Here is a 26,300-nt window from a genome sequence, read left to right on the forward strand (position 1 = left end):
TTTAATGAATAAACTGGGATGTGACATCACAATGTATCGCAACTTTATCCAATCGAATACTTGTGAACATTTACATTGGCGCCATCTACATTTACTTTTCTTACAATTTTAAATGCGTTTAGGAATTATTATTTATAATATCTGTAGGCACTTTAATATTATCTGTAAAGTTGTAATATTAAAATATAAATGAAACAAACGAACTTTTAAGTACTTAATTTATCTTTATTTTTATCTAAAATGCTTAATATGTTATTCGTTGAGATAGCCACTTCCTTATGAATTGTTCTTCCGTTTTTATTTATTTCTATTTATCTTACTTTTCATTGCTTATATCTATTTGATATTTTTTCATTTATATTATAATATTAAGGAAATCAATTATAAATGTGTTATTTTACATATAGATATTTTCTAATTTCAAATTTTTGTAGGTTAGCAGCTATTACGTTACGTCACGTATCCGGTTTAAGGCAATTAACTTTTAACGCTTCAAATTACGCTACAAATACTACGTTTCAGAGTTGCTGGTAGGCAGTGGTACAATGCGAAGCGTTAAAGGTTAAGTCACAAATGTAATTTATCAATTTAATTTTTTGATTTCAGTCTTTTAACTTCTCACGTATATCTAACAAGTGATTTATTTTAAATAAATAATAGGTATAATAAATGATACAACCTGATATAAAATTAGGATCGATAATTTTTATTAAATAATAAAATAAAATAAAATAAAATAAAAGAATATATATTTATAAATTTTTCGTTCAGCTATAATAATTAAATAGCATATTTCAAAATGATGTTTTATTTACAAAGATTACAAATTACAAACGTTACAACTTTTTAAAGCAAAAGTTCTTATTCCTCTTTAAAGTTAAAATTTTATCACGGAATTATACATATTCTTTTGTTCAATTAGATATCTATATTAATTTAGTATTTAAAGTTAATTATTATTTAATGTCTTCTACGTTTACTGCGATGCTTACTAGATTTTTCAGAATCTCTTTCCCGAGAACGACTATGGGATCTATAACGACTATGTGAAGATTTGTGACTACCTGATCTTCTTCGTTGTGCTTTTTTGGGTTTACGAGATCTCCCATGACTATGACTGCGAGATCTACTTCTACTAACATGTTTCTTTCTTTTATTATGTTTTGCTCCTTCTCCTTTGGACGGGGAAGTACTAGTTGACTTAGAACGTCTGTGAAAAAAAAAACAATCAAAAAAGAAGTATTTATTGCGAAACTATAAAACAATTATAAAAGTTTTATATTCTTACCTAGGCGACTTAGTTCTTTCAGGTACAGCATGTGTACCACTGCGACTAATAAAACCACCCCAAGCGTTGTGATGTTTCGGCAATGGTGGACTCGGTGTATGACTGTCGACATCACCACCCCGAGCTTTAGTTCTTGCTTCTTCATATTGGCGACGTAACTCTTCTACTTTCTTTTCCAATTGTTCTGGCTTTACTCGTGGTCTAGAGTATAACTTTAAAATACGACGGCATACATCTTTTATTGCAGACTCGCTGACTTTGAAAAGACAGAACCAGGATGGTGAAGTTGGCAGAGGAAGTTGAAGCTGACGAGCACCCAAATAAACACATGCACATGCCACAGTTTCTGGTTGATGCCTCAAAAATACGTCCGAGCGTAACGAGTCGTTCATGTAATTCCAACATTGTTGCATTAGAGCACGATTCTTTTCGTAACCCAAAACTTGCAAGTACATTACTATAATTTTGTGCGGATGTTTGACGTGTACACAAAAACCTAATTCCTTCAATACTCTTCTCTCTGACTTAATAACTTGATTTTTTAATGCTACATAATTTTGATCAAGTATCACTGGTAATATCGGCCTGAAAAAGATGAAATTAAATTTAAAAAAAAGAAATATATAATACATTTATTACATATTTTTATTTTAAATAAATTTTAATTTAATGAGTAAATCAAATTTACTTTTGACAAGTAACTTGCTTAATGTGATTAAAGACGTTAATAACATCTCTAATTCTTCTTGGTGATTCTTCTATTTTACAAGCTAAACAGATACAACCCATAGCTGTTGTTTCCATGTTATGTCTCACTAACGATTTACTATAATAAAACCGTTGAAATATCACCTGTCCGGTAGCCATTGCAACCTATAAAATATAATTTTAGGGACAAAAGTTTATTCTTATTTTGATATTGAGTATTATTATGAAAATGAGATCGATATATGAATTAAAGTAGTGTTTCCCAACTGATTACGTACTATGAATCAATAAATTTTTATATTTTGTTATTACACATCGAACAAACAAAATGAATGAGCGACTGTTTCTATAGTAAAATATAATTATTATAGCATGTAACAAATTTAATATACTATATATATTTTTTCAAAGAATTATAGAAAAGAAACATAAAGTAATCAAAGTAATCTTCAAAATTATACGAAAGTAAATTAACTATAATTAAAAAATCAAATACGACCACACTAAGTGCAAAATTGGATTTATTAATAAATGATTCCTTCTTGGGATCAATCAGTTTGTATTTTAATTTAAAATTGACTTCTTCTTTTTGTGGATAACTAAAATTTTTTTACATTGACCACCAGTTGAAAAACACTGAAATAAAGATTTTTAAATGATTTAAATAAATAGTATAACTGCGTTATACTGAGGAAACTTCTATTGTTAGGAGGAAAATATATAATTCTTTTTTTTTTTTGGTTTTTACTTATAATATTACACTTACTTTCATAAAGAACGGGTCGTACCAAACTTAATCTTATTTGCCATGCTAATAATAAGAAAAAGATTCAAATACGTACAATATATAATGTATATAATTCAAATGTAATTATACCATTTATAACGTGTGTTGCAGAGATCATGAAAGATACGTGAAGAAAACGTGACGTGTATCATGTTCCTTCCTCTTCTTTAATTTGTACGTTAGATTTTTATTAGATATACAATTCTCGCGCAGTTCAACTTCGCAATAGAGGAATTTACTTACAATTTTTGTACTGTGCTTAACTATAAACATAATTTATTGTATAACCACCATTTTTGAATCGTACGAAAGGTTTGTATATATACATAACAATCTAGTTAGAGGTTAGAAAATTCCTAAAAGAAGAATATAATTAAAATAATAATAATAATATTAACCTGTGGTAATTTCAAGAGAATTCCGGCCGTTTGTATTAATTCGCATCCTAATATCCGTAGGTCTGTTTCAGTTTCAGCATCTAAACCGTCTAAATGCGATGGTGTAGAAGCAAGTTTTTCTTCAGGTAAAAGACAATTTTGTAGAGTCAATACGATTTTTCCATAAGATTTAATATTAGTCCCCGTCGTAGGTTTAACTACCGTCGTTGAATTTTCTTTTCCACTCATTTTTTATTTTGTACACAAAACGAACAAAAACAAGTAATATTCAATCTCTTTGAAATTTACTTAACTAACCAACTCGTATACTATATTGGAAATGGCGACAATGTTAATACAAAAGTCCCTAGATCAGGTTCGCTATAGTTTCCGGAAAATGCCATCACGTTGGGATATTTTTTTTCTTATTATCTTTCTTACCTTGTTTTTCGAATTATAAATGTTACATATATTTTAAACTCCGCCTGCATGATCGCTGGACGGATCAAGGTCAGCGATCATGTTGCCGGTCCTAAGCTCGGGAAAAGGAGGAAGGTTGTTGGATCAGGTTAGCTCCCTACCCAACGTAAAAAAATTTGCGGCTCATAGAAACGACACTCTGCCTATTAGCAGAATGGACAACAAGAATCGGCAGAATTGCACGGGATAAATCACCGATTGGCCGCAGAAGTACGGGGCGCCCACGAAAACGATGGTGCGACAATTTAACAGTGCAATAGGCAGAAAAACGTCGTTACGAAACAGGCAACTTGCCTAAATTAAAGAATGAAGAAGAAGAAGAAGACATATATTTTATTATTTTTTTGGATTTAAATTACTGTTCAAATTCATTATCGTCTATTAAATAATGTCTTTTAATTATGGTACTTAATTTAGATAATTCTAACATATTTTTACTAGATTTGTATAAAGCGCTATCTATCTCTTCACTTCCTTTATTTCTGATTGGTTGTTGTGAAAATCTCGTGACTAATCATAAGAATTCTCATATCGTGCGTTGATTGGTTATATTTTTTCATAAGAAATCAAATAGATTAACGAGGCATAATTAATTTTAAAATACGCGGGAGAATTACAGAAGATTAGTAATAATTAGCAGTCATTAAGAGATAAACGTTAGTTGATTTTATTTTCATAGAAAGATAAGTAATTGATTTCGAATTTAAAATTTGATACTCGTAAAAGAATCGTTGTTTATTTAACATTAATTAATATAATTATAGGAATCCGAGAAAATGTATATAATATATTTACATAATTTTCTGATTATAGGTAGTGCATAGTAAGTGTGATTTAACAACAAGTTGAGTAACTTGAACTTTGTTCTATTATCTAACGTAAACGATACGTATGTATGTTTAAACATTTTATTTTATTAATTTTTGAGATTTGTTAACTCTTTCACTGCTGAATGCACATATACATGATAGTAATTATCTGTAAATTAACGGATTCAATATGGTAGAAAGGTATTTGAAAAACGCATTGTAACGGTTTTGGCAGTGAAAGAGTTAATATACAGATTGTTACAAAAATGATCTGTTTTAAATTCATACTTTAAATTCTGCATATTCAATACTATTGCTTTTCTTTATTCGATTTAAGAACAATAACTATAAATATTGTTCTATCAATATATATCAAAATTATATTATTTAATGAATTATTTAAGCCAATACCAAATTAACCATAATCTAAATTAAATAGTCAAAAATATAACTTTTGCATAAATATATATAGATACACCTGATAGATTTAGTATTAAATTAGAATATTTATAATAATACAAAAAAATATTCTAAAGAGATAATTAACTTATTTAAAAAAGGTTATATATAAGGTAATTTTATTTTTTAAATTTAGAAACAATTAATTTTTTGTTGTAATAATGCAATCATATATTTGTTAAATAACTATAAACATACAATATTTTTACCATGATAAAAAGAGGCGTTGTCGTAGAATTAGATGATAATAATTCTATTTTACATTTTCTTAAGAATGTTCGGTAAATTCGGTAAAATATGAAACATTCTTTTAAATTCTTCCGACCGGATGAACCTTTTCCCTCCTTTTCTTTTTCTACTTCCTCCTCTTTGTCGTTCTCGTGTCTCTCACATATATATATATAAACCATCAGATCACGCGAGTTTTAAGCACGAACGATTCTCATACACATTTTGACAGTAGTCTGTTATTGTTGTGACATCTAATTATCCTCACCTGCATAAAACTCCGCTATTGTACAATACCAAACGTACAACGCGAACCCTAATTTTTACTGCTAAAAGTGCAGGAAACGAACAACAATCAAAAAATACATAACGATAAATAAATAGGGAAAAAAAAAATTGAAAAAAATAAGAATAAAAAATAGGAACAATTGAAATAATTGGAATGATTCTGTGCTCGTGTGTTTGCATTTTAATATAAATTATATTCGCTATTATACAATGGCAAATGTATAATCCAACGCAAAAGTACGACTCTAACTTTTATTGCTTAAGTTGCAGGAAGTTACGAACAACGATAAATAAATGGAAAGAAAAATACGAGGGTGAGTTGAAATGTTTTGAGCACCAACAAACAACAAAAAGGGTTTATTTTTTTTTTTAATAAAACTCCTCGACCGAAAGAAAACAAATTGTTTTTATGTTAGGCTTAAAACTTTTCAACCCTCCCACCCATCCACGTGTATACGTGTCGTTTTAATTTTCATATTTTAATGTAATTTATTATAACAATTAATTTCCATACGAGCAGAGAATCGAGAATAAGTTGAAATAAATAAATTATTTTACACGTATCACATAATATATATATATGTATAATATGAGTAGTATGTTCATAAAAAGAGGAAAAACAATTGAAAGAGTAAGGATAAATAGGAACAATTGAAAATTTGGGAATGATTCTGTGCTCGTGTTTGCACTTTGATACAAAATGCGAGGGCGAATCGAAAAGTTTCGGGCTTCAATAGAAAAGAACAAAACGTTTATTATTATTATTTCTCTTTTTTTAATAAAAATCATTGACCAAAAGCAAATTTTTTCTACGTCAAGCACAAAACTTTTCAACCCACCCACGTGTACGTTGTTTTCATTTTCTTTTTAATGTAATTTTAATGTAACAATTGGTTTATACGAGCAGAGAATCGAAGAATTCAATGAAATAAATAATTTGACACGTATATATGAGTATGTTCATAAATATATATATACACATATATGTTACCTTCTTCAAAGTATATAATTAACAATAAGTTAATTCATGAAAAACTTAAGCCTTTCAAAATAATTAAGCGTTTTAGAAGCTTGTAAAGAAAGTATGAAATTGAAATTTGATTCATCTTGAAAATCTGCTTTTTCTTCTTTTTTTTTTTACAACAATGTTTATAATTATCCGTTTTATATTTTTGTATTTACTTTGAAAACCAATGTTCTGTTAGTCGTGTGCTGTTTTATGGAATTCTTATATTACCTAATTGAAGTATGTAATTTTGCTTTCTTTCATATTTTAATAGATCAGTGTAATCATTTCATGGTTTAGTTGGTTATTTCATGAATTAACGGATTCCATGTTTTAATGGTACATATATATATATACATATACATATAATGGTACACATATATATATATATATACATATAATGGTACATATATATACACATATAATGGTACACGTATATATATACACACATATACATATACGTATTTATATATATGTATATATATATATATATATATGCAAGTAATATTTTCACTTGTTACACACATGCCACTTTCTTAAAGTATTTTTAATATATGGAAGATACACTAACTGATTTATGCAACATAGTCGTGTTTCGAATGATTCCATTTTTTTGTTATTTTTTTTTTTCAAAATCGATGTTTTTATCTTTCTTATCAAGTAGTAGGACATTATGTATTACACCTGATTCGGACAACAGGTTATTATAGTATTAGTTATAAATATATACATATTAAAAAAAGATGCATAATTTTATATATATATATATGTATATGTATATATATATATATATATATAATCGTATTGCATTTACATAACATAACAATTATTTTACAACGTATACATACATATGTAGTAGTAATAACCTACGTAAATAACTCAAAAAAAAAAAAATTAAACGCTAACAATACCATAATGATCGTCAATATAAAAAGTTTTTGTAAAAAGATTATTCCAATCTATGGCCACACATAGTGATGATTTTTTTTGTTTCTTTTGATATTTCTTTTCTACTTTTTTTTTCTCCTTTTGTTATTAAAACTTCAAATGATATTTTCTATTTTATATTATTATTATTACTATTATTATTATTATTAATATTAATATTATTATTATTATTATTATTATTATTATTATTACTATTTTATTATTATTATTATATATTTATATTAAATATTTTAGTTTTAAATGTTCATTGACGCGTGCCTAATGCTGACGACTTATTAGATCATTTGTTTATTCGTGATTATTATTTTACCGGTTGAAAAATATTTATTGCATTTTGAAATATATATATATATATATATTATACTTTAAGGTTTCTTTCCAACTATGTGAGGCTTTAGATATTTATTTCCATTTCACAACGAAATAATTAGGATTTTTTTTTTTTTTTTAATATTATTACGTATTTTGTTAATGTTTTTTTTTTTTTATTTTAGAATTTATTAGCAATTTTTAGATAATTTTGTTCAATTATCGTACCCCCAAAACTATCGTATATTTTTATACAATATTTCGTAGTTGTTTCAAATTGATGAATAAAATTTCACGCGTACGAATTTTTTTCGTTGAGCTTACCCTAATCTTTTTTTTTTACGTCCTTGATCGTAAATTTTGATGTTCGAATAATTTTCTCGATCATTTTAATCAGATGATGTGTGCACGATATGAAAAAAAAAAACCAATAGCTAATAGAAACCAATTTATATTTGCCTAATTAATAGGCAATTAAATAAATTAAATAAATTACATTCATTTTAAAAATATTATCATAAAGATATTATTTCGTGTCAATTTTTGTTAAACAATTCTTTTTTTTGATTGTGTAAAAGTCAAGGAGTTTACAAATGAACGATTAAATGATTTGATAAAAAAAAGAAAAAAGAAAAATATACCCAACTCCAAAAAGTCGGGTTAATTTTTTGTCGGATGAAATTTCTCGGTAAAAATATTGTTATATTTTAGAGGAGTAAAATATTGAAAAGTGCCTGGAACATCGAACGTTAGTTTCGCACCTGTAGAATATTTTTCTTCTCGCATTTTTTTATCTTGGATATGAATGTGCTAATTGTAAAACAAAATGTTGAGCAGCAGCGGTGCTCATTCAAATTCATTCAAACTAAATCGTTAATTATAAAATTAATCGATATTAATTGCATAATTCAATATCGTTTAAGAATCCTCAAGGATTATAATAATTGATCATTTGATCCAAGTTGCCAAATTTTTACTAATTACGGTTATTCTTTTCTTCTCCTTTCTTTCTTTCTTTCTTCCTTTTTTTTTCAATTCATTTTACAATATAATAAAATACGTAAATATCGAGCAATTCATTTATAAAGTATAATTCTTCGAAGCTAGACGAACGATACATACACACACGCGAGAATATCTTACATATAAACGTAGTAGTAGTTTTATTTCCCCCCCCTCTATAACAACTTAATTATATAATACTTAATTGCTTAAATTAAATTATAGATATATATTTATACTATTTGATAAGAGATATTTTTCTTACTATATGCAAGTTAATCGAATATACATATACATACATATATTAATTTGTAGTTAATAATTTAAAAAAGAAACAAAAATAAAAAATAAAATAATAATAATAATAATAATAATAATAATAATAATAATAATAATAAATTTAAAAAGTATACGTTATATCATACAATTCGTAAATCATCAATATTTTGTAGAAGGTGACAGAGAAAACAGTTTAGTTTAAAGGTGTAAATTGCTAAAGTATACGTGTAGTAGTTACATATACAATACCACATGTGTAATAGCAACGGTGAGAGACGTTTTCACATATAAAAAAATAAAGTTTCTCCGAGTTCATTATTCTCGACACGACCTTTGTGTTTTTACGCACTTTTCAAAATATTCTTCTTCTTTTTTTTTTATATTTTCCTTTACTTTTTGTTGTTTGTTTAATATTATATATTTATACCCCTAATGCACATTGCATTTGGGCAATGAAAGCAGGTAATCAAGTTATTATGTATATTAATATACGTTTTTAGATACATACGATAAGTTAATAAATGGCAGTGTCTGACTCGTAAAGAGTTCTTGAGAATCATAAACTGAGAGATGGACCCCTCATGATAACTTCGTTATTGTTAAATAGTTAAAAGAAAATAATTCCAACAAATCGACGATTACGATGATCGTTCCGATTGTAATATTTCCTTTTGTTGATTCGAGGACACTTCATTGTTCGTTGAAAACGTAACTTTAGCACAATCTTTATTATCACTTTCGTTTGTCTTCTTATCGTTAGTTTGGTCCGTCGTATTATTTTCCGTTTTAATAGATTCGTTCAAACTTTTTAAGAAATTACCCAAATGTTCTGCAGCAATCGGATTGTTGGCCCATTCTTTGGATGGGAAAACTGCCAAAAATTTTTTCTGCAACATTTCCGAGGTCATTTGTTTGTTGTTGTCCAATAATTTGCCACAATTTATTTTACCTTTATCCGAGTCTACGGATGATTTTTCGTTTATGCTAGATTCCAATTTGGTCGTTGGCGAATCGGTAACTTTAATATTACGTTCAGTTTCTTGGGTAGACGACGAAGTTTGTATTTGATCAGAGTTGTTGGGACTGTTCTTAGGAAGATGATTATTTTCAGGAGCGACGGAACTCGAATCTGGACTTGCCGGAGACTTTGAACTCCAGGTCTCGGTGTTGGAGATATTTTTTAAAACGTTCATTGGTGTTGCTGATAAATCGGAATTTCGGTTGTTTTCATCCGAACGATTAACAGTACCGTCCTCCTCGTGTTGTCTATTTCTATTTTCATCGCTGCAAACGTTGCTGTTACTTTCACTAGGTGGTGGAGATGGTGAAGCTGTTGACGATACTCTTGGACTGGCAGCTTCGCGATTGTATTGTTGCTGTTGTTGTTGCTGTTGCTGCTGTTGTTGTGGCTGTTGTTGCTGTTGTTGACTCGGAGAATTGTTACGTTCGTTTGAATTATCTGGAATCGATTCTAAGCTAAGATCAGTCGCGGTTGTAGGAGACGTCGCGGTTTTCTCATCAATGTTGCTAGATTTCCCGTTATCTTTTCTACCTGAGAATTTGTCGTTATTTTCAGGAGCTGGCGAGTATCTTGGCTGAATGGAAAGTCTCTCAGCAAGATCTCCGGAATTTATTGATGAAGTATCGTTATTTCGAAGTGTCACATTTTTGTTGGTATCATTTCTGTTTAAACAATTAGACACAGTCCGTTCATTGGATTGATGTTTCGATATAGGAACTGCTAAAGGTGCAACTGAGGATCTAGCGGGTTTCACTGGAGCACACTGTGCAGCTAAATGACTCTTACCAGGTACATTACCACCAACACTAGCACTTTCGGAATTTGCTATATTATTAGTTAGATAGTTATTTGGAATTGTATTATCTCTTACTCCACCTACAACACTAACACCACTATTTCCTCCTCCTCCTCCTACTCCTGCCCGCGGTAATCTCAACATCGTGTCTATTTGAAACTGTTGAAGATTCGGTGCTTGGTTGAGAGCAAAAAGACTTTTCAAGCTCGGAAAAGCGGTGGTCAGATTTGAATTTGTACGATTCCCATTAATCGAGCTGGATAATCCGGTTGAAGCGTAAACTGGAGTACGTCCAGGTGTAGGAAGTGGACAATCACTGACACGATGAGCTGCAGGTGTTAAAGAACCAGGTGGTGCTCTGTAATATCTGTGACCGCTCATCAATGTAACCACTTGACCTTGATCTATCATCCCTGGTATATTTTCTCTTATCGGAGATTTAGCTTTGAGTTTTTTTACCGGTTGTGGTATTCTTAAAGGATGTATATCCATCTTCTTACCACCGCTTAGATCCAATATATCTCTTGGTTCTTCTCCTCGTTTCCTTTTATTACCGGAAGATGTAGTTTGACGTTGATGATTATTATCGCGATCTACTTGTTGTTTCGTTTGTCTTGGCTTTGGCGGGGGAGCAACAGGCATCCTCATTTGTCCAGTCTTTAATGCTTTCAATTCGCAAGGATTGACGCATCTATCGTTAAGTGTAATACTTGGATTGACCTTTCCTAAAACGTTCTTTCGATTGTCCTTAGTATCATTGATGTCGTTCATGTTACCGCTATTACCGGGAGATTTAGGTGCTGTTAACGTTATACTTAAACTCGCAGGTATATTTAAACCACAACCGTCCAATAAATTTCTCGTGTCGTTAGAAAATAATTGATTAGATTGAGGTGAGGTTTTAGGTGACGTAACATTAATCGCACGACTAGGACCGGAATCATTAACAACGTTCATAGGTTTCTTTGGTGATATCATTTGTTGTTGTTGTTGTTGTTGCTGTTGATCGGTTGCACACTTTCTAGGTGTTTTCGGAAGATTTTGCGGCGTCGTTGGCATATTTGCCAATTTTTTCGCGGATTGCGTTTGACTCGTTTGCTGTCGTTTTCGTTTAACCTCGGATATCGGTAAACCGGGTGGACATTTTCTTTTAACGGCTCCTACCGGGACTACGGGTGGATCGTTCGGGAATGCATAAACGTCCATTTTTGCGGAATTGTTGATATTATTAACGTTAGCATTTACATTTATATTTCTATTAGCATTCATACCTATTACGCGAGTCTCGGCATCGATAAACGATTTATTATTAACATTATTAGATGATTTCATATTAGGAAAAACACTCATTATCGCATTATTAATACATTTCTTATCGTTCATCGAATTTCCGAATCCGACGTTACCATTCTCGATATTATTGGTTTTCTCAATAATTCCTTCGATTTTATCTAAACCGTTGTTTTTAACGTTATTATGTTCTTTCTTACAAACGATCGAATTAATTTGCGCGATATTTTCACTAACTACACTTGCATTGTTCGCATTGATCATTTTCGATGTTTTATCTAGAAGTAAATTATCGATAGCCGGTTCCTTAGCCGCCAATTGAAATCCTTGAAGGAATTGTTTTTTCCTGTCGTTTTGTTCGGCGGCCTTTTTAATAATAGTTTTCGACATATTAAGCATGCTCTTTACCGTAGTTGGTTTGTCCACGAAAGTGACTTTACGTTTGTGTTTTTCCTGTTTCTCCATAGTTTGAAGTTTGTCCTTATCTTTCTGAAGATGTTGGAATAGCAATCCACCAGATGGTTCCCTGTCAACCTGTCCACAGTGTAACAAAACATTACTAATTACTTTTGGTTTTTTCGAATTGTTATTAGCAACTGAGCATTGCTTAAGAGTTATTTTCACTCCGTTGGAATTTTGTCCATCCCCTATACTTACAACACTAAATTCAGGGCTCGTGCCTTTGACGTCGCAAGAATTAGAATTCTGTTCTCTGGAATGATAATGAGTGGGTGAACCCCTCAACACCTCGTAATTTCCATCGGAATTTTTCAATATTTTAATTGGCGTTTTGATCAGTTTATTCCCATCTTCGTTAACCGTAGAGGTTATCGTCGTGTTAGTTGAAGCTGTGGTCGTACTCGTCGCCATCGTCGTGGACACTGTATTCACTGTTGGCGATGTCAGAATCGTTGTAGCCGTAGTCGTAGTCGTAGTCGTACCTGTACCTGTAGATGCAGTTGTAGATGTAGTTGGAACAACAGTTAAAGCTGTTGTCGTAACTGTAACCGTAGCCGTAGCCGTAGCCGTAGCCGTAGCCGTAGCCGTAGTCGTAGTAGTCGTAGACGTAAGCGGAACCACAGTTTTAGATGCAACCGAATTAACAACTGCTGTATCAGTAGCATTTGTTAGAGGTTTCGTAGTTGAAGACGACGTAGTCGTTTTCATAACTGTGCTGGTTGTCGAAGATGACACAGTACCGATCGTTGACGTCACTGTTATCACAGTAGATGTCGAGGTTGTCGATAAATTTCTATCAACAACCGAAGATGATATATCCATTAGCTTCTGTTCTTCTTTGATAATTTTAGGTTTCTTCGAGCTATCGAAAGTAGTCACTCCCGTTGTTGCCATTGTTAATTTATTTTTCGATAATTCATTTTCATTTTTCAACACCTTGGTGTCATCGTCATCCTTCTTGGTATCTTGGTTCTTCTCTTCGGTCTCGATTTTATGTTCGATCTTCGGATTCTTCTGTTTCTTCTCGTTGTCGTCCTGCGCGTTGACCAAATTATCAATCGGTGGTAGACTTGCACCCAATCCGGGGGTCGACGGCCTCTCGTGTTGGGGTGCTTCCAAAGCTTGTTCTTCTTGTGCGACTCGATAGAAGAATCTCATGGGTGCGTTCTGTAAAAAAAAAGAAAAACAGGCGAAATGCAAAATCGTACGGTACACAATAAATCATTCAATTTCCGGCAAGGAAGAACTTGTTAAAACCGGTCGATTCAACTTCCAAATAAACTACACCCATCTGCCAAAAGTGATTACCAAGTATAGGAAAGAGTAAGAGGGTGAGTTGATGGTTGAAAATTTGACCTGAAGGGTTTTACCTGGAAGATGGATCAGCAACGATAGAGTCCGCATTTAAGCGGTTCCTTTTCTTTTTCATTTTCATTCTAACGAAAAATATCGCATAGAAAGTATATCAGAGAATAATGAGGGAGCTTTCTTTTTTTTGTTGTTGTTGTCCTTGTTATTATTGAAAGGCTTGAACGAAAAAAAGCAAAAAAATCTTTACCCTTTTCCACGCGTAGATATAAGCGATGTCCATGAGTGTCCAATGTTCCGGTAAGGGTGCCCTTCGATGACATATTTCGATAGTGTGTCTCGTCATATCGATCAGATATTTCATGGCTAAGAATTTTTTAAGGTGTCCCATGGTAACCATAGCAGGACATTGAAGATACCTTCTGTATTTCGTGGTATTGTTATTATTACTGTTGTTGTTGTTGTTATTACTATTGTTTTTACTAGGGTTATTATTATTGTTGTTGGTGTTGGTATTAACGGTATTGTTGTTGCTGTTGTTGTTGGTTATGTTGTTGATAGTGTTATTATTGTTGTTGTTGTTGTTATTATTATTATTATTATTAACATTATTGTTAGAAGAATGGTCCGGTTCGTTTGTACTCGACAAAATCGTCAAGGGATCAGCACCAGGTGGAAGGTACTCGAGACTACAGCTGATTGCGTCTTCAGGCGCAAAGATTAATCGACCGCTAACATCTTCCCCTCGTTGCTCCGGAGTCGCGGCATCTGCTGAATTTGAAAAGGAAGAGGAGACGAGATTGACATTGTTGTTGTTACGCATCCATCTCTCTCTAATTTTCTTTTTTTTTTTCATTCCATGAACTTTTATTTAAACCCATGGAATTTTCGTGTTTTTCAATATACATTAACGCGAATGAAAAATAATATGAAACTATTTACCATATTGGGGATGTCCTCGATAAAATTCTCTTCTTTTTCGCATCTCTTTGTGATAAATTCCAGGAACTATTTTGTACACGATGTCTTGCAATGTTTTATCAGCTCTAAAGAGATAAAAAAACAAACAAAGTATATCGTTAATTTATTATATAAGTTAACGAAATTATATCAAAATAGTTTGCAATTGAATCGATAGGATATATCGTTAACGTACTTGATGTTTGGCTTAGCTTTGTTCAACGCATGATTGCAAGTAGGACACCGTGCCTCTTTGTTCAAGTGTTTTAGAATACAGCTTCTGCAAACTGTAAAAAATCGAATGGGATGATAAATACTTGCTTCTGTTTGTTTCGATTGATTAATTATTCTCTATAACACCATGTAACTTGGAAATATTATTTCATATCTCAAAACAATTTGATTTTAACACGACAACGTGTAATTATTGAGGGGTTTAGGGGGTTGTGGGCGTTGTGGGCGTTAGGGGGCAAGGTTATAGAGAATAGAAAATAAAAATAAATATATCGTTAGCAATAATTTTACATACAAGAATGCAAACACTCCACGACCGTTGTCGCATCTATCAAATATCCTCTGCAGAGAGGACAGATGAGATAGGGATTCACGTCCCGCAAAAGAGCTCTCTTTCCGACCCCTGCCATGTTCTGTTTTTTTCTTTCTGAGGCCTTTTGTTGACCGTTCGTTAGGAAGAAACTGAAACAGACAAAATATAATACAATAGTAACACTCGTATCCAAAGTTACACAGTTCCAATAATAATTATATTCCAATAATAAGATTAATGGAAATTGATAGATCATTCAATTGTAAAAGAAAATGAAAAATGAATAAATCAAATTCGAAATAATACGATCGTCTTCCATATTTTGTTTAGGGATCGGTTTTATTCACGGCTGATACGATTCGCAAAGAGGTTTCTAATCGCAATACATGCGAACGGTGTGCACCGGTTGTGTCGTCCCGTGTGGGACACATACAAACACACACACACAATCGCTTAACCCACTTTCCCGAAGGTTTCTCAGGTAGCTAGAATCCCGTTGGTTGTGTCCCGCTCGTCGCGGTAGACCCGCCATTCTTGTGTTGAAAGAATCCGTGAGAGAGAAAGAGTGCGAAAGAAAGAAAGAAAAAGAAGAAGAAAAATGAAGAAGGGTAAAAGAGAAGAGAAGAGAAGAAAAGAGAAGAGAAGAAGGTAAAAAGGATAGAGAAAAAAATGAATGGACATGCGACAAGCTTCTTCTATTCGACGACTTGTTGGTTGTTCGATGATTTGTGCGATGACCTATCCATCCATCCATTCCCCCTACCCCCTAACCTCTCCCAAGGCCTGTCTCCATGACAGTCCGCAAGATCAGAAAATACCTTCATCTTTTTTTCTGTTTTTTTTTCTTTTTTCTACTTTTATCCTACCGTTCGTAGTTCCCTTGGTATCCCCACCCCAAATCACCCTACCAGCAGAAGCAACAGCAGCAGAGTAGCAGCACCATAGCACACAGTAGTAGTACACCAGAACAGAGCACAACACAGCACAGCACAGCACAGCTCCGAGCACCGGCAGCCAGCAGGGCCATCGAACGTCCCTCTCGTATGCGTATTTATGAGCGTGCATACCGACGAATACACTACCTGCCTGTTATTGATCGAATATCGCGTTATTTTACGAAGCCGCGATAAGTCGGCGGACCCTCTTTTTATTCAATTCGAAATAACACAAAACACGTGATTCTTATCCAATTACCCCTAACTCGAATGATACGGGGGTTGGGGGTAGTGGAGTTGGGGGGGTTTGTATTGTTTTTTCTTTATTCTCACATTCTTCATTGTTACTCTCGCTATCTTCGTTTCGTATTCCTTTGATTTTATTAACTCGTTATAAAATATACAATTATACTGCTCGTTAATTATATTATATTCCTCGTAAATGTTGATTCATTTTCAATCAATTTATGTCAATTGTTTTAAGACACCACCGGTATATATATAAATATCGTTGCTCGTGACATTTTCACGAAGAATTGTTTTTTCTTCTTCATTTTCTTCCTTTATTTCTTTCTCCAATACCCCATCCCCCGTTCCCCCCACCCCCCACCCCCATCTGATCGATCTGATGCTAAAGCTTATGTATGTACGTAAGTGTGTGTGTGCATGTGTGCGTATTTGTATAACCCCTATTGTGGACGATGTGTCGTGTCATGTTATGTTCATTTCCCCACTCGGTTGATCGTTCGTTTAAAAATTTAAACATTTTGTCATTTCTTCTTTCGATTCGTTTTACGTTTCACTGTCAAAACTATGTCTAATTATCTTGCATTATTACTGATCCTCCTCTTATTTTATCGGCTTTTCTCCTACTATACATCGTGAACCCTCACCCTCACACATATAAACACACATTGAAACATATATATGTTTCAACCCTCACATATATGTATATATGCTTCAATACCGATTAATCCCACAGATCTCTGATCGTATCTCACGATTCTTTATCGCGGTTACTCGTTACCGACCTGTGCTACCAGTTGCATTGGATGCACACGTGTCAGATATAAACGTTGCCAATTTACATCTTTTTGATATAACATACATCCCGACGATTACGATCGAAGAAAACATCAAGTGCATCGTTACGAGAAGAAGAACCGACCGAACCAATGGCGATCAGTTTTGTACGTTCGATAAGGAAGTAGAATGTTCAAGAGGTCGAGAAGAAGAGGAATAAAAAGGTGAGGATAAGGGGATTGAGGGGTTGCTTGTTACAGGAGGAATGAATAAAGGTGTAATGATTGGAGTTAAGAATGCATTATTCCTGTTAAAGGTACACATCTCATACTATTGGAATAAATATCCTATGATATCTGAGTACTTTCAAAAGTTTCCTGACAACTAGGAGGATAATCATAAAACATTCAATGGATTATCAACACAAAACTGCGACTTGATAACGATGTAATACGTTTTTTAAGTGTATTTTTTGTATAAATTAAATGTTAATCTATCTTAAACATCACAGGTCTATACACACACACACATATTAAAGAAATATAATAAAAATCTTAGGTACGAAAAATGAAATTAATAAAATGTAGTTAAGTTAAATCAAATAATTAATTAAAATTATTTCTATAATGTAAATGCAAAACATAAACCAAAAATCCAAACATATTGAACAGAAAAAAACAAATGAAGAATATATAGTGCAATGTAAAGGTATGTTTTCTTGTTACCAATTGTTAAATATAAATATTATTAAATATAAATTAATATAAATTAATTTTTGTGTGTGGAGATGAAGTCATGATGACGTAGTGATGGGCGGTGAGGGTGGCCACGAGTGATGACCACCCCCCCTGATATTATTTGTGCATATCGTATGTACGGAGAGAGGGTGGCCACGAAATAATGAACACCCCCTGGAGGTATAACTTATGCTTCTGTCTAAATGTTTTTCTTTTTTTGTTTTTAAATGAAGATATTTAAAAAACATAAAAAAAGGATTCTGTTACAAATTCTCATTTTCGAGAAAATTTTCGAACTTTTGTCGAAAATTTGATTTTGTAACAGAAGAAAATGACGTCACAGGAGGCAGCACGATATCAGGTTTTTTTTTCAAGAATTTTGGAGATATTTTTTTGCCATCTTTTCGCATATTATGTAATATTATCCCTCCCCCTTGCAAAATTTTCTTTTTGAGACCGGAAGGACTCGAAATTCAGGATCTTTCGCTTTTAAGGCAACTGCTCTATCCATTGAACTTCCAATCTCCTTGTTCAGTTTCCCCACGAATACCTATTTATGCATAAAAATTGATAACAGGAGAATAAGATATAACAGTCGATTGCACAATTTCGTGTGCATCAGTTCCATTGGATATGCACGTGTCAGATATAAACGTTGCCAATTTACATCTTTTCGATATTACATACAACTAAATATTAACATACAAAAATAAATTTACTTTAAAATATTTGATTGTACAAATTTGCTTATACTGTAAATCAAATTCTTTTTTTTTCTATTAAAAAAGTTAATTGATTAATAATAGTTAAGTTCGTACAAAATTTAAGAATCATCTTGAATTTCTAATGAAAAATGAAGAATTTAAAATATGGCATGCAATATCGCAAGATTTTATATTAGTTAGAATTTACTTGTTTACTTGGTTGCCCGGAAATTATAACATAATAAATTAATTTACGTATGCTAATAGTCGATTTAATGTGCGTTGAAGTTATCGTAAAAAATGAGAAATTAAAAATTATGATACCCAATATTAAACAGATATTACGGGATACCATATCGGATAAAAGTTAACCTATTTATCGCGTTGTTCGCGAAAATTCGCGCGCCAAATTATATGCATTAATTACATTCATTATTTTAATTATACAAAATATTAACGGTACACATATTGACTTATCTAGAAAATACGTACAAAATATAATATTTTTAATAACGAATAACATTTATCACAAAGTCCCGACAGGAAACTTTTTTGGTTTCGATCATGTGATTCTCCAGACGGTCGCCATATTGGATTAGATAGTTCAGAAAATTCCTACCGATTCGAGAAAGAAATATTTTCTATTCAAAATATTAATCGGCACGTATTATATCGAGATACGAACGTGTAGCTTAAAACTTTTGATTTATCTTTTTTATTTTTTTTATTTTGTCTTTTCAATTGATACGAATTTTGACGACAATTCAATAAAGTACGTATTTGCATATACGTGTGATATAAAGGATGATCTAGTCATATAAATTCTTTCATTTTCTTCACACCCATATCCCTCACCCTTCTACTCCTCTCCACACCTTCGAGCAAACGTCTTTGAATAGTTATATATATATATATAAGAACGTTTAGAGACGCGTTCTCGACACTCTAACGTCTATTTATATCGAGGATACTTCGTGTAAGAAAGAAGCAAAATTCTCCCGTGCGCCATCGTAAGATCCAAAGAAACGGAAAACAAGAATGACAAAGAGATAAAGAGATAAAAAATAAATTCAATGGATTAAATAGGGGGAGGGGTGTAAAAGGAAAAATTGGAAAACTCGGATACTTTGAAATTTGATGATAAAGATTAATTAACTATTATTAACGAGATAAATGAAGAGAGAAATACTTCAGTTGAGATGGAATTTTTATGAAGTGGTTGAAAAGGAAAAGGGGTACGAGTGAATGTTATTTTGTCTTTCAAAATTCGAGATAATTGCATTACTATACAATGTTTAGATTAAAGTTTATGCACTTATGTCAAATTAAACAAAATATGTTATTTGTATTTCTTTACTTTTTTTTAGTCGATCAATTGTGTGTCAAAAAGTGTGCTGGTAAGTATAACGGTGGCACGAATCAATAAAAATGATATCAAACATATTTGATGATTTGTTTTGTAATATAAATAATTTTAGTTTTTTTTTATTAAGCCCATTATAGTAATTGATCAGATAAAATTAGTGATTGGTATTAATTGGAATTAAATTCGATGTTTTGTGATAATGAAATAAGAAACTTGAATGACGTTTCCGATTTAAAAAGGAACAAAATATTTCTTTGGTAAAAATGATTTAAAAAGATAACGTTGAATTCCGCGTTTAGTTGGTTTCAAGAGTTCAAAAATAATTTTTATCTTTCCACTCGGATATACGAATTTTTGTATAGATAAATACGTGGACACGCTGGAAAGGTTTTAAAAAAAAAACCTAAAGAGAGGAGTTAAAATTTTGTCATGGGCTTTTGCAAATGTTTGTCGTTTGATGTTTAGATTATATTTACTCGTAGAAGTTATTCAGTAGGCTGCTGTTTTCTTAGTCTGAAACCGTAGGTACCTATCGACGTGACTTCGATCACAAACGATTACAAAACTCTCGACAAGTATTTTTATTTTTTCTTTTTTTCAAAGTTTAGAATTGAAAGAGGATATCTTGTGCAGCATTTCAACTCATTTTAACTTATCCCGAAAGGAAATATATAAAAAATAGAATAGAAGGGGGGAATAAAAATTACGAATAAAAATTTAATTTGTTTTTTTTTTTTACATCTATTTGTATATAAAATATTTTCACTCAAATCGTATGAAATTTGTTGTAAAACAAGTTTCAAATTTGTAATTTAAAATTTGACATTAAATAACATTACTTTGTTACGTTTGATCGATCGTAGTATTTTAAATGGTGTACGTAAACTGTTAGTTAGGGGGGTTTAGAATACTTTCAGAGATATAAACAGCATGAAAGTAATAATTCAATGACTACTGCAACGATAATTCATTTCGTTCGTAATCCTAATATATTATATTAATGCAAAACAAAAACAACAAACAAAAATATTTGCATTTAGCGTTAAAGTCGTACAAACATGCGCATCAATTTATGTATCTCTTAAACAAATTACATAATTAACAACCCCCCTACCTCCCTCCCACCCTTCCTCGCTATTATTTGCATCCGCATATGAAACACGTTTGTTTTTCGATCTGTGTGAGTATTTAACAATGAGCGGTGAGAGATATACGGGCTAACCCTCAGTTTAAACGTCACTCAATACTCAACATGGAAACTTAAGTAAAATCATGATGCAAATGATTTTAATTAAAGTAATAGAATTGTTTATCGTTGCCGAATGAGATATCGAAAATATCTGCGGCGAATTCCATGGGATAAATTTAACATTAACAACCCCCTACGTAATTATTATTCCATATCATCATTATTATTATTTTTCAATAATTTTCCAGAACATGATGATTTTTTTTGATTGGAATGATTTACAAAGGGGAATGCGCCAAATAGACGGGACAACGATGGTTTTTTTTTCAATTCTACACAATCATAGAAGAAGGGGGGGGACTCGTATTCGGTTCAAGATTTTTCAACCCTCCTATCGTAATAAATTCGAAACTTTTCAACCCTCCTCTCAGTAGAAAAGTACAAAATTTTCTCAAGAAAAAGAAAAGAAGAAAAAAAACTAATACGAAATTAAAAAAATATTCCTTTAAGAAACAACTGCAGACGATGTAATTTATTTTCCAGATCATCGAGATTTTTCTTTGAAAATGATTCGAACTCGTACGAACTATATTTTCGTATATTTTCGTTTAACCGAAATATTATTCCTTTCGCGAGAATTTAGTTCTATTTTTCCCACTCTTATCGTGTACTCGTCTTTCTCTATTTTTCCCTTTGTACCTTTTTCCGAGTTACAGATTAGACCCCCCCAGCTGTTCCCTGATCTCTCTTTCTCTCCCCCCTTACCCCCTACCTCCTACCCCCCTTATAAACGTAGTTTCAATACGCATGCGAGCGTTAAACCCCTCCCTTCCCCATAAGAAAAGAGAATGAAAGAAAAGGAAAGATAGATGGGAACGAGACGACCCTATACGTTGACGAAGACGACCAAGACGAGGACGACGAGGACGACGAGGACGAGGACGACAAGGACGAGGATGATGCTATATAAAACGAGAGTTTCGAAGTAACCTAGCGACCGAGTCGAAGGACCAAGAAAAATGTGCGACCTGGCTGAGAAAACGTTCGATCGTTTCCTTCTCTCTCTCTCTCTCTCTCTTTCTTCCTCTATCTTTTCTAGTTTTCTTTTTATTCCCTAGATTTCTATTCCACCATTTTTATTTTTATTCCACCATTTTTATTTTTTCCCCCCACCCTCGTAAAACATTCGAAATTTTCAATTTTTTATCCAATCACATGTCAAAGAAAATAGAGAAGACTATTCGTAGAGTTTTGTATTTCTGAGACATATTTTTTTTTTGTATAGTAATATATAATATATTCATAATTTATATCGTTTTTATATTAGTAAAAAATGTATAATGTTTATATATTTAAAAAAAGAAAAAAAGCGAGATTTATTTTACTATTTCTTTTGGATTTCATTTCTCAAGTACACTTATAATAATGAAAACTAGAATGTACATCTATTTTCAAATTGTATATATCATTTTCTATCAAACATACGATTTATCAGACTTCTATGTCTCTCACTTTGTTTTCTTGTTTATTCACGTATATGTACTTATATTCTCTTATCTTTTTGTTTTCTCTTTTTACTCATCAACTAATGGGGGAGCCAAACAAATTACATTTCAAACAACAATTTCTCATCCTATTCTCTAATATAACATTCATTCAAATTTGTTCCCATCGTCTATCAAATTGCATCTCAAAACAACGATCGCGATTATATTTTATATAAAAAGCAAAAAAAAATAAAAAAACCTTATACACTCTCTGGAAAAAAACCGAAAATCGAATGTATCGCGTTTAAATCTTCTACAAAAAAAAAAAAAAAGAAAAGAAGAAAAAGAATGATAACGAATACCTCATATCTCTTTGTCCTCGTTACTATCCGCACATTATTATTATTATTATTATTTATCTTTTCTCCGAGCTTAAAGTTATAAATGTACGCATTTAAAATTCAACTTGGTATACTATGTATCATTATCGAGGGGGGGGATCATCGTCTTCGGCACGGATCGGAAATGCAACGAGTTGATAACGCAAAGAAGAAAACAACTTTTGCGTTCCTCTCAACTCCTCATCTCCTCCTCACCACCTTTTCCATCACCTCCTCCTCCTCCTCCTCCTCTTCTGCCTCCTCCTTCTTCTACCCCTACCACTTTCATTTTACCATTCAATATCATTTTCTCTATCTCGTTTACTCTCTCTTATCCCTTATTCCCATTATTCCTTCCTACTTACTCTCACGATATGTGTTGTCCTCGGACAGAACGGAACAGAACGGGAACGGAACGGGAACGAAATGGGAACGGAACGGAACGGAACACATGAACACAACGGAGAAAGAAGAAAACCAAGAAGGAGAGAAGTTTATGTTGAAGGAAAAAAAAAATCAGCAAATACAAAAAGTATCTACTACGTGTGCGCGAGAAAGGCGGAAGAAGAAGGGGAAGAGAGAGAGAGAGAGGAAGAGGGGTGATTCGGGAAGGGAAGGGAAGAGAAGGGGGAGAGGAAGAGGAAAACCCTGAATTAGGAGAGAAAGAGAAAAAGAGAAAGAGAGAGAGAGAGGAAGATAAAGACGGATGGACGGATAGATCGCACGAGGGCGCTCGCAGTATGAACGTGAGTTAGTGTAATGTGTGTGCGCGCGCGCGCGCGCCCCACACAACTTTCTCTCTCTCTTGGGTTCAGGTTTAAAAGGGAGAAAGAGAGAGATATATAAAGAGACGGAGGAACCGCCCTCTCCGTCCTTCTCCCCTCTCAAAGTTGCTTGTGTTCAACCGGCGAGTTTGCTGTATGCTACTCTCCAATACGCGGTCACTACTCTTCTACTACTACTACTACTACTACTACTACTACTACTACTGCTTCTGCTTCTACTATTATTATTATTACTATTATTATTATTACTATTATTACAATTAGTATTGTTATTGTTATTGCTATTGCTACTAGCTTGTCATCATTATCATTACACTAATCTTCTGGCATCATCGTTAGAAATGTGCATAAGTGTTTATGCGCGTGCGTAAAAGACCGCCAGATCACACACACACACACGTACATACATACACACAGAGATAAATACGTATATACATGCATGAGAAACGATGCAATGAAGAAGAAGACGATGAAGACGACAACAACAAAAACGAAGACGACTACGAAGAAGAGGAGGAGGAGAAGAAGTTGGTGGAGGAATACGACAGTGCCAAGAGAGGGCTATGTATCTTTTTCGATCTCGTACAAATATATAATATATTATTACTACTACTACTACTACGACGATTTCATACATGCACAGTTAGGGGCAACCCCCCACCGGTGCTGTTCTCTGTTCGTTCTTCGATGCCCTCCTCCTCCTCCTCCTCCTTCTCCTCCTTCTCATTATTCTCCACCTCCTTCGTCCTGTCTGCCTGCGTTCTTTTCTAACGATGTGTACGTTTGTCGTGTAGAGAGAAGAAAAAAAATTAAAGGATAAAAAAGAGGATAAAAAATATCACAAAATAAAAAAAAATGAAAAAAAAAAAAAAATAAAGAATTGCATTTCCATTCAACCCCCCCCTCTCCTCTGCGCCGCCGCGGCGTCAATCATGTCCCGTCCCGTCCCACCTCCACCGCCACCTCCACTACCATCATCACTACCACCACCATCACCACCACCACCACCACCATCGCTACCATGTTCTCCTCCTTCTCCTCCTACTTTCCTTTGTGCGGTACGCGGAGTGGCCTCCGCCGTCTGCAGGCGCGTTATCGCGTGCAACTCTTGCAACTGTGTGTATTACATATATTGCACATATATATGTATATATATATACACACATATATACACTCTTCTTACTTACTTACTTACATTATGCGGGTCTCTCTCTCGTAATGCACGTATACACAGAGAGACAGCGCACATGTAAAAAGAATCAATCACACACACACGTCAAAAAATACATCTATACTTTTCTCTCTCACTCTGATATACACATACATACACACAGACGTACACTTTTATACAAAACTACTGTAAATCTTCTCGTAGAAGAGAGCTGTGTGCTCTCGAAACACAACATCCCTCCTCTCAACCGATGAATATAGGGGAAAAAAAAAATAAAAATAAGAAACTAACGTACCTTTTAGGCGTACAGAAGATTCATAATTATTCCATTGGTTATGCACTGTTCCAATAATAATCCAGTCTACTCGTCCATTTGAGATACGAGAAACGAAACTCGAATATTCTCGGTTACGACGAGCGCGGAGAGACGGTGACGAAAAGTAGAGCCGTACAAAAGCGCCAAGTACTACCGCGCGGCCGTTTTCACAACTAATGGCCAACGGGGGTCCACTAATACTATTGCAATGACGGCTACTACTACTACTACTACTACTACTGTTATGGACGACAGCGATAGGAATAATGACGAGGACGACGAGGACGACGACGACAACAACGACGATGACAACGACGATGACGACGACGACGACGAAGACGGCGACGAGGACGAGGAAGGCATCGAGACTTGCTCGGCGGGTGCCAGAGAATTGTGGGGTAGTGGTGGTGGTGGTGGTGGTGGTGGTGGTAGTGGTGGGGTGGTGATGATGGTGGTGATGGTGGTGGTGGTGGTAATGCTAGTGGTAGGGGATGGGTTGTTGCGAGGGGGGTTGGGGTAGGATATGGTAGGGAAAGAAAGAAGAGAGAAAGAGAGACAGTGGTGAGAACTCACGCAGCAGCAGCAGAGAAGCTAACGTATTACAAACGACCGAGTACCACGGCAACTCGTGCCAAACTGAACCTAACTCTCCAACGAACGCCAGCCGAGCGCTCCTCCACTGGACTATGCCCTTCCCCTCCACCAGTCCCTTCCGTCATCCCTTCGCTAGGTTCCCCTCTTTGTCCCACACCAACGCTCACTCAACTCCTCTTTCTCTTTTCAACTAATGTTCGTTTTATCCCACCGTCCACGAATACTCTCTCTCTCTCTCGCTCTTTTCTTGCTCTTCCCCTCTGC

The 26,300-nt window shown here is 33.4% G+C and overlaps 2 protein-coding genes and 2 long non-coding RNA genes across 10 annotated transcripts; 2 read left to right on the forward strand and 2 right to left on the reverse strand.

Moving 5' to 3' along the window:
- Window positions 1–453: 453 nt before the first annotated feature.
- Window positions 454–1,689, forward strand: LOC122521904. Of its 2 annotated transcripts, none has more exons than XR_006304950.1 (3): window positions 454–575; window positions 996–1,442; window positions 1,536–1,689. It is a non-coding gene; the product is annotated as an uncharacterized LOC122521904 (long non-coding RNA). The 2 variants fall into 2 exon arrangements; XR_006304949.1 differs by having other exon boundaries at window positions 458–575; window positions 1,005–1,442.
- LOC122521903 (cyclin-L1) lies at window positions 791–3,645 on the reverse strand. 4 transcript variants are annotated; one of them, XM_043642650.1, is made up of 6 exons: window positions 3,182–3,271; window positions 2,874–3,046; window positions 2,763–2,807; window positions 1,977–2,161; window positions 1,289–1,873; window positions 791–1,210 (listed from the first exon to the last, which is right to left on the reverse strand). In XM_043642650.1, exons 3-6 carry the CDS (start codon window positions 2,766–2,768, stop codon window positions 961–963), a joined length of 1,026 nt encoding a protein of 341 aa, XP_043498585.1. In that variant the 5' UTR covers window positions 2,769–2,807; window positions 2,874–3,046; window positions 3,182–3,271; the 3' UTR covers window positions 791–960. The 4 variants fall into 4 exon arrangements, with proteins under 4 accessions (XP_043498585.1, XP_043498586.1, XP_043498584.1 ...); XM_043642651.1 differs by lacking the exon at window positions 2,763–2,807; XM_043642649.1 differs by having other exon boundaries at window positions 2,763–3,046.
- A 5,716-nt stretch (window positions 3,646–9,361) lies between these two features.
- Window positions 9,362–26,079, reverse strand: LOC122521864 (probable serine/threonine-protein kinase DDB_G0282963). Of its 3 annotated transcripts, XM_043642574.1 has the most exons (7): window positions 23,153–23,205; window positions 15,332–15,498; window positions 14,999–15,089; window positions 14,785–14,888; window positions 14,093–14,613; window positions 12,733–13,701; window positions 9,362–12,609 (listed from the first exon to the last, which is right to left on the reverse strand). In XM_043642574.1, exons 1-7 carry the CDS (start codon window positions 23,155–23,157, stop codon window positions 9,607–9,609), a joined length of 4,860 nt encoding a protein of 1,619 aa, XP_043498509.1. In that variant the 5' UTR covers window positions 23,158–23,205; the 3' UTR covers window positions 9,362–9,606. The 3 variants fall into 3 exon arrangements, with proteins under 3 accessions (XP_043498509.1, XP_043498508.1, XP_043498507.1); XM_043642573.1 differs by lacking the exon at window positions 23,153–23,205 and adding an exon at window positions 26,016–26,079 and having other exon boundaries at window positions 9,362–13,701; XM_043642572.1 differs by lacking the exon at window positions 23,153–23,205 and adding an exon at window positions 25,422–26,008 and having other exon boundaries at window positions 9,362–13,701.
- LOC122521865 lies at window positions 17,272–17,810 on the forward strand. Its single transcript, XR_006304941.1, has 2 exons — window positions 17,272–17,531; window positions 17,624–17,810. It is a non-coding gene; the product is annotated as an uncharacterized LOC122521865 (long non-coding RNA).
- Window positions 26,080–26,300: the final 221 nt, after the last annotated feature.

Source organism: Polistes fuscatus, unplaced genomic scaffold (genome assembly GCF_010416935.1).
Source record: "Polistes fuscatus isolate 324 unplaced genomic scaffold, CU_Pfus_HIC Scaffold5, whole genome shotgun sequence".
Classification (NCBI taxonomy): domain Eukaryota; kingdom Metazoa; phylum Arthropoda; class Insecta; order Hymenoptera; family Vespidae; genus Polistes; species Polistes fuscatus.

Bases quoted from the DNA above. Each gene is read 5' to 3' on its own strand.
- LOC122521864 (XM_043642573.1), bottom strand. From the start codon at position 15,446: ATGGCAGGGGTCGGAAAGAGAGCTCTTTTGCGGGACGTGAATCCCTAT. The intron at 15,090-15,331 runs GTATGTAAAATT...GATTTTTTACAG, and splicing joins CGTGGAGTGTTTGCATTCTT to TTTGCAGAAGCTGTATTCTA. The intron at 13,702-14,092 runs GTAAAGATTTTT...TTTTTTTTACAG, and splicing joins ATATCTACGCGTGGAAAAGG to AACGCACCCATGAGATTCTT.
- LOC122521903 (XM_043642648.1), bottom strand. From the start codon at position 3,409: ATGAGTGGAAAAGAAAATTCAACGACGGTAGTTAAACCTACGACGGGG. The intron at 2,162-3,181 runs GTTAATATTATT...TATATTTTATAG, and splicing joins TTCTCTTGAAATTACCACAG to GTTGCAATGGCTACCGGACA. The intron at 1,211-1,288 runs GTAAGAATATAA...TTTTTTTCACAG, and splicing joins GAAAGAACTAAGTCGCCTAG to ACGTTCTAAGTCAACTAGTA.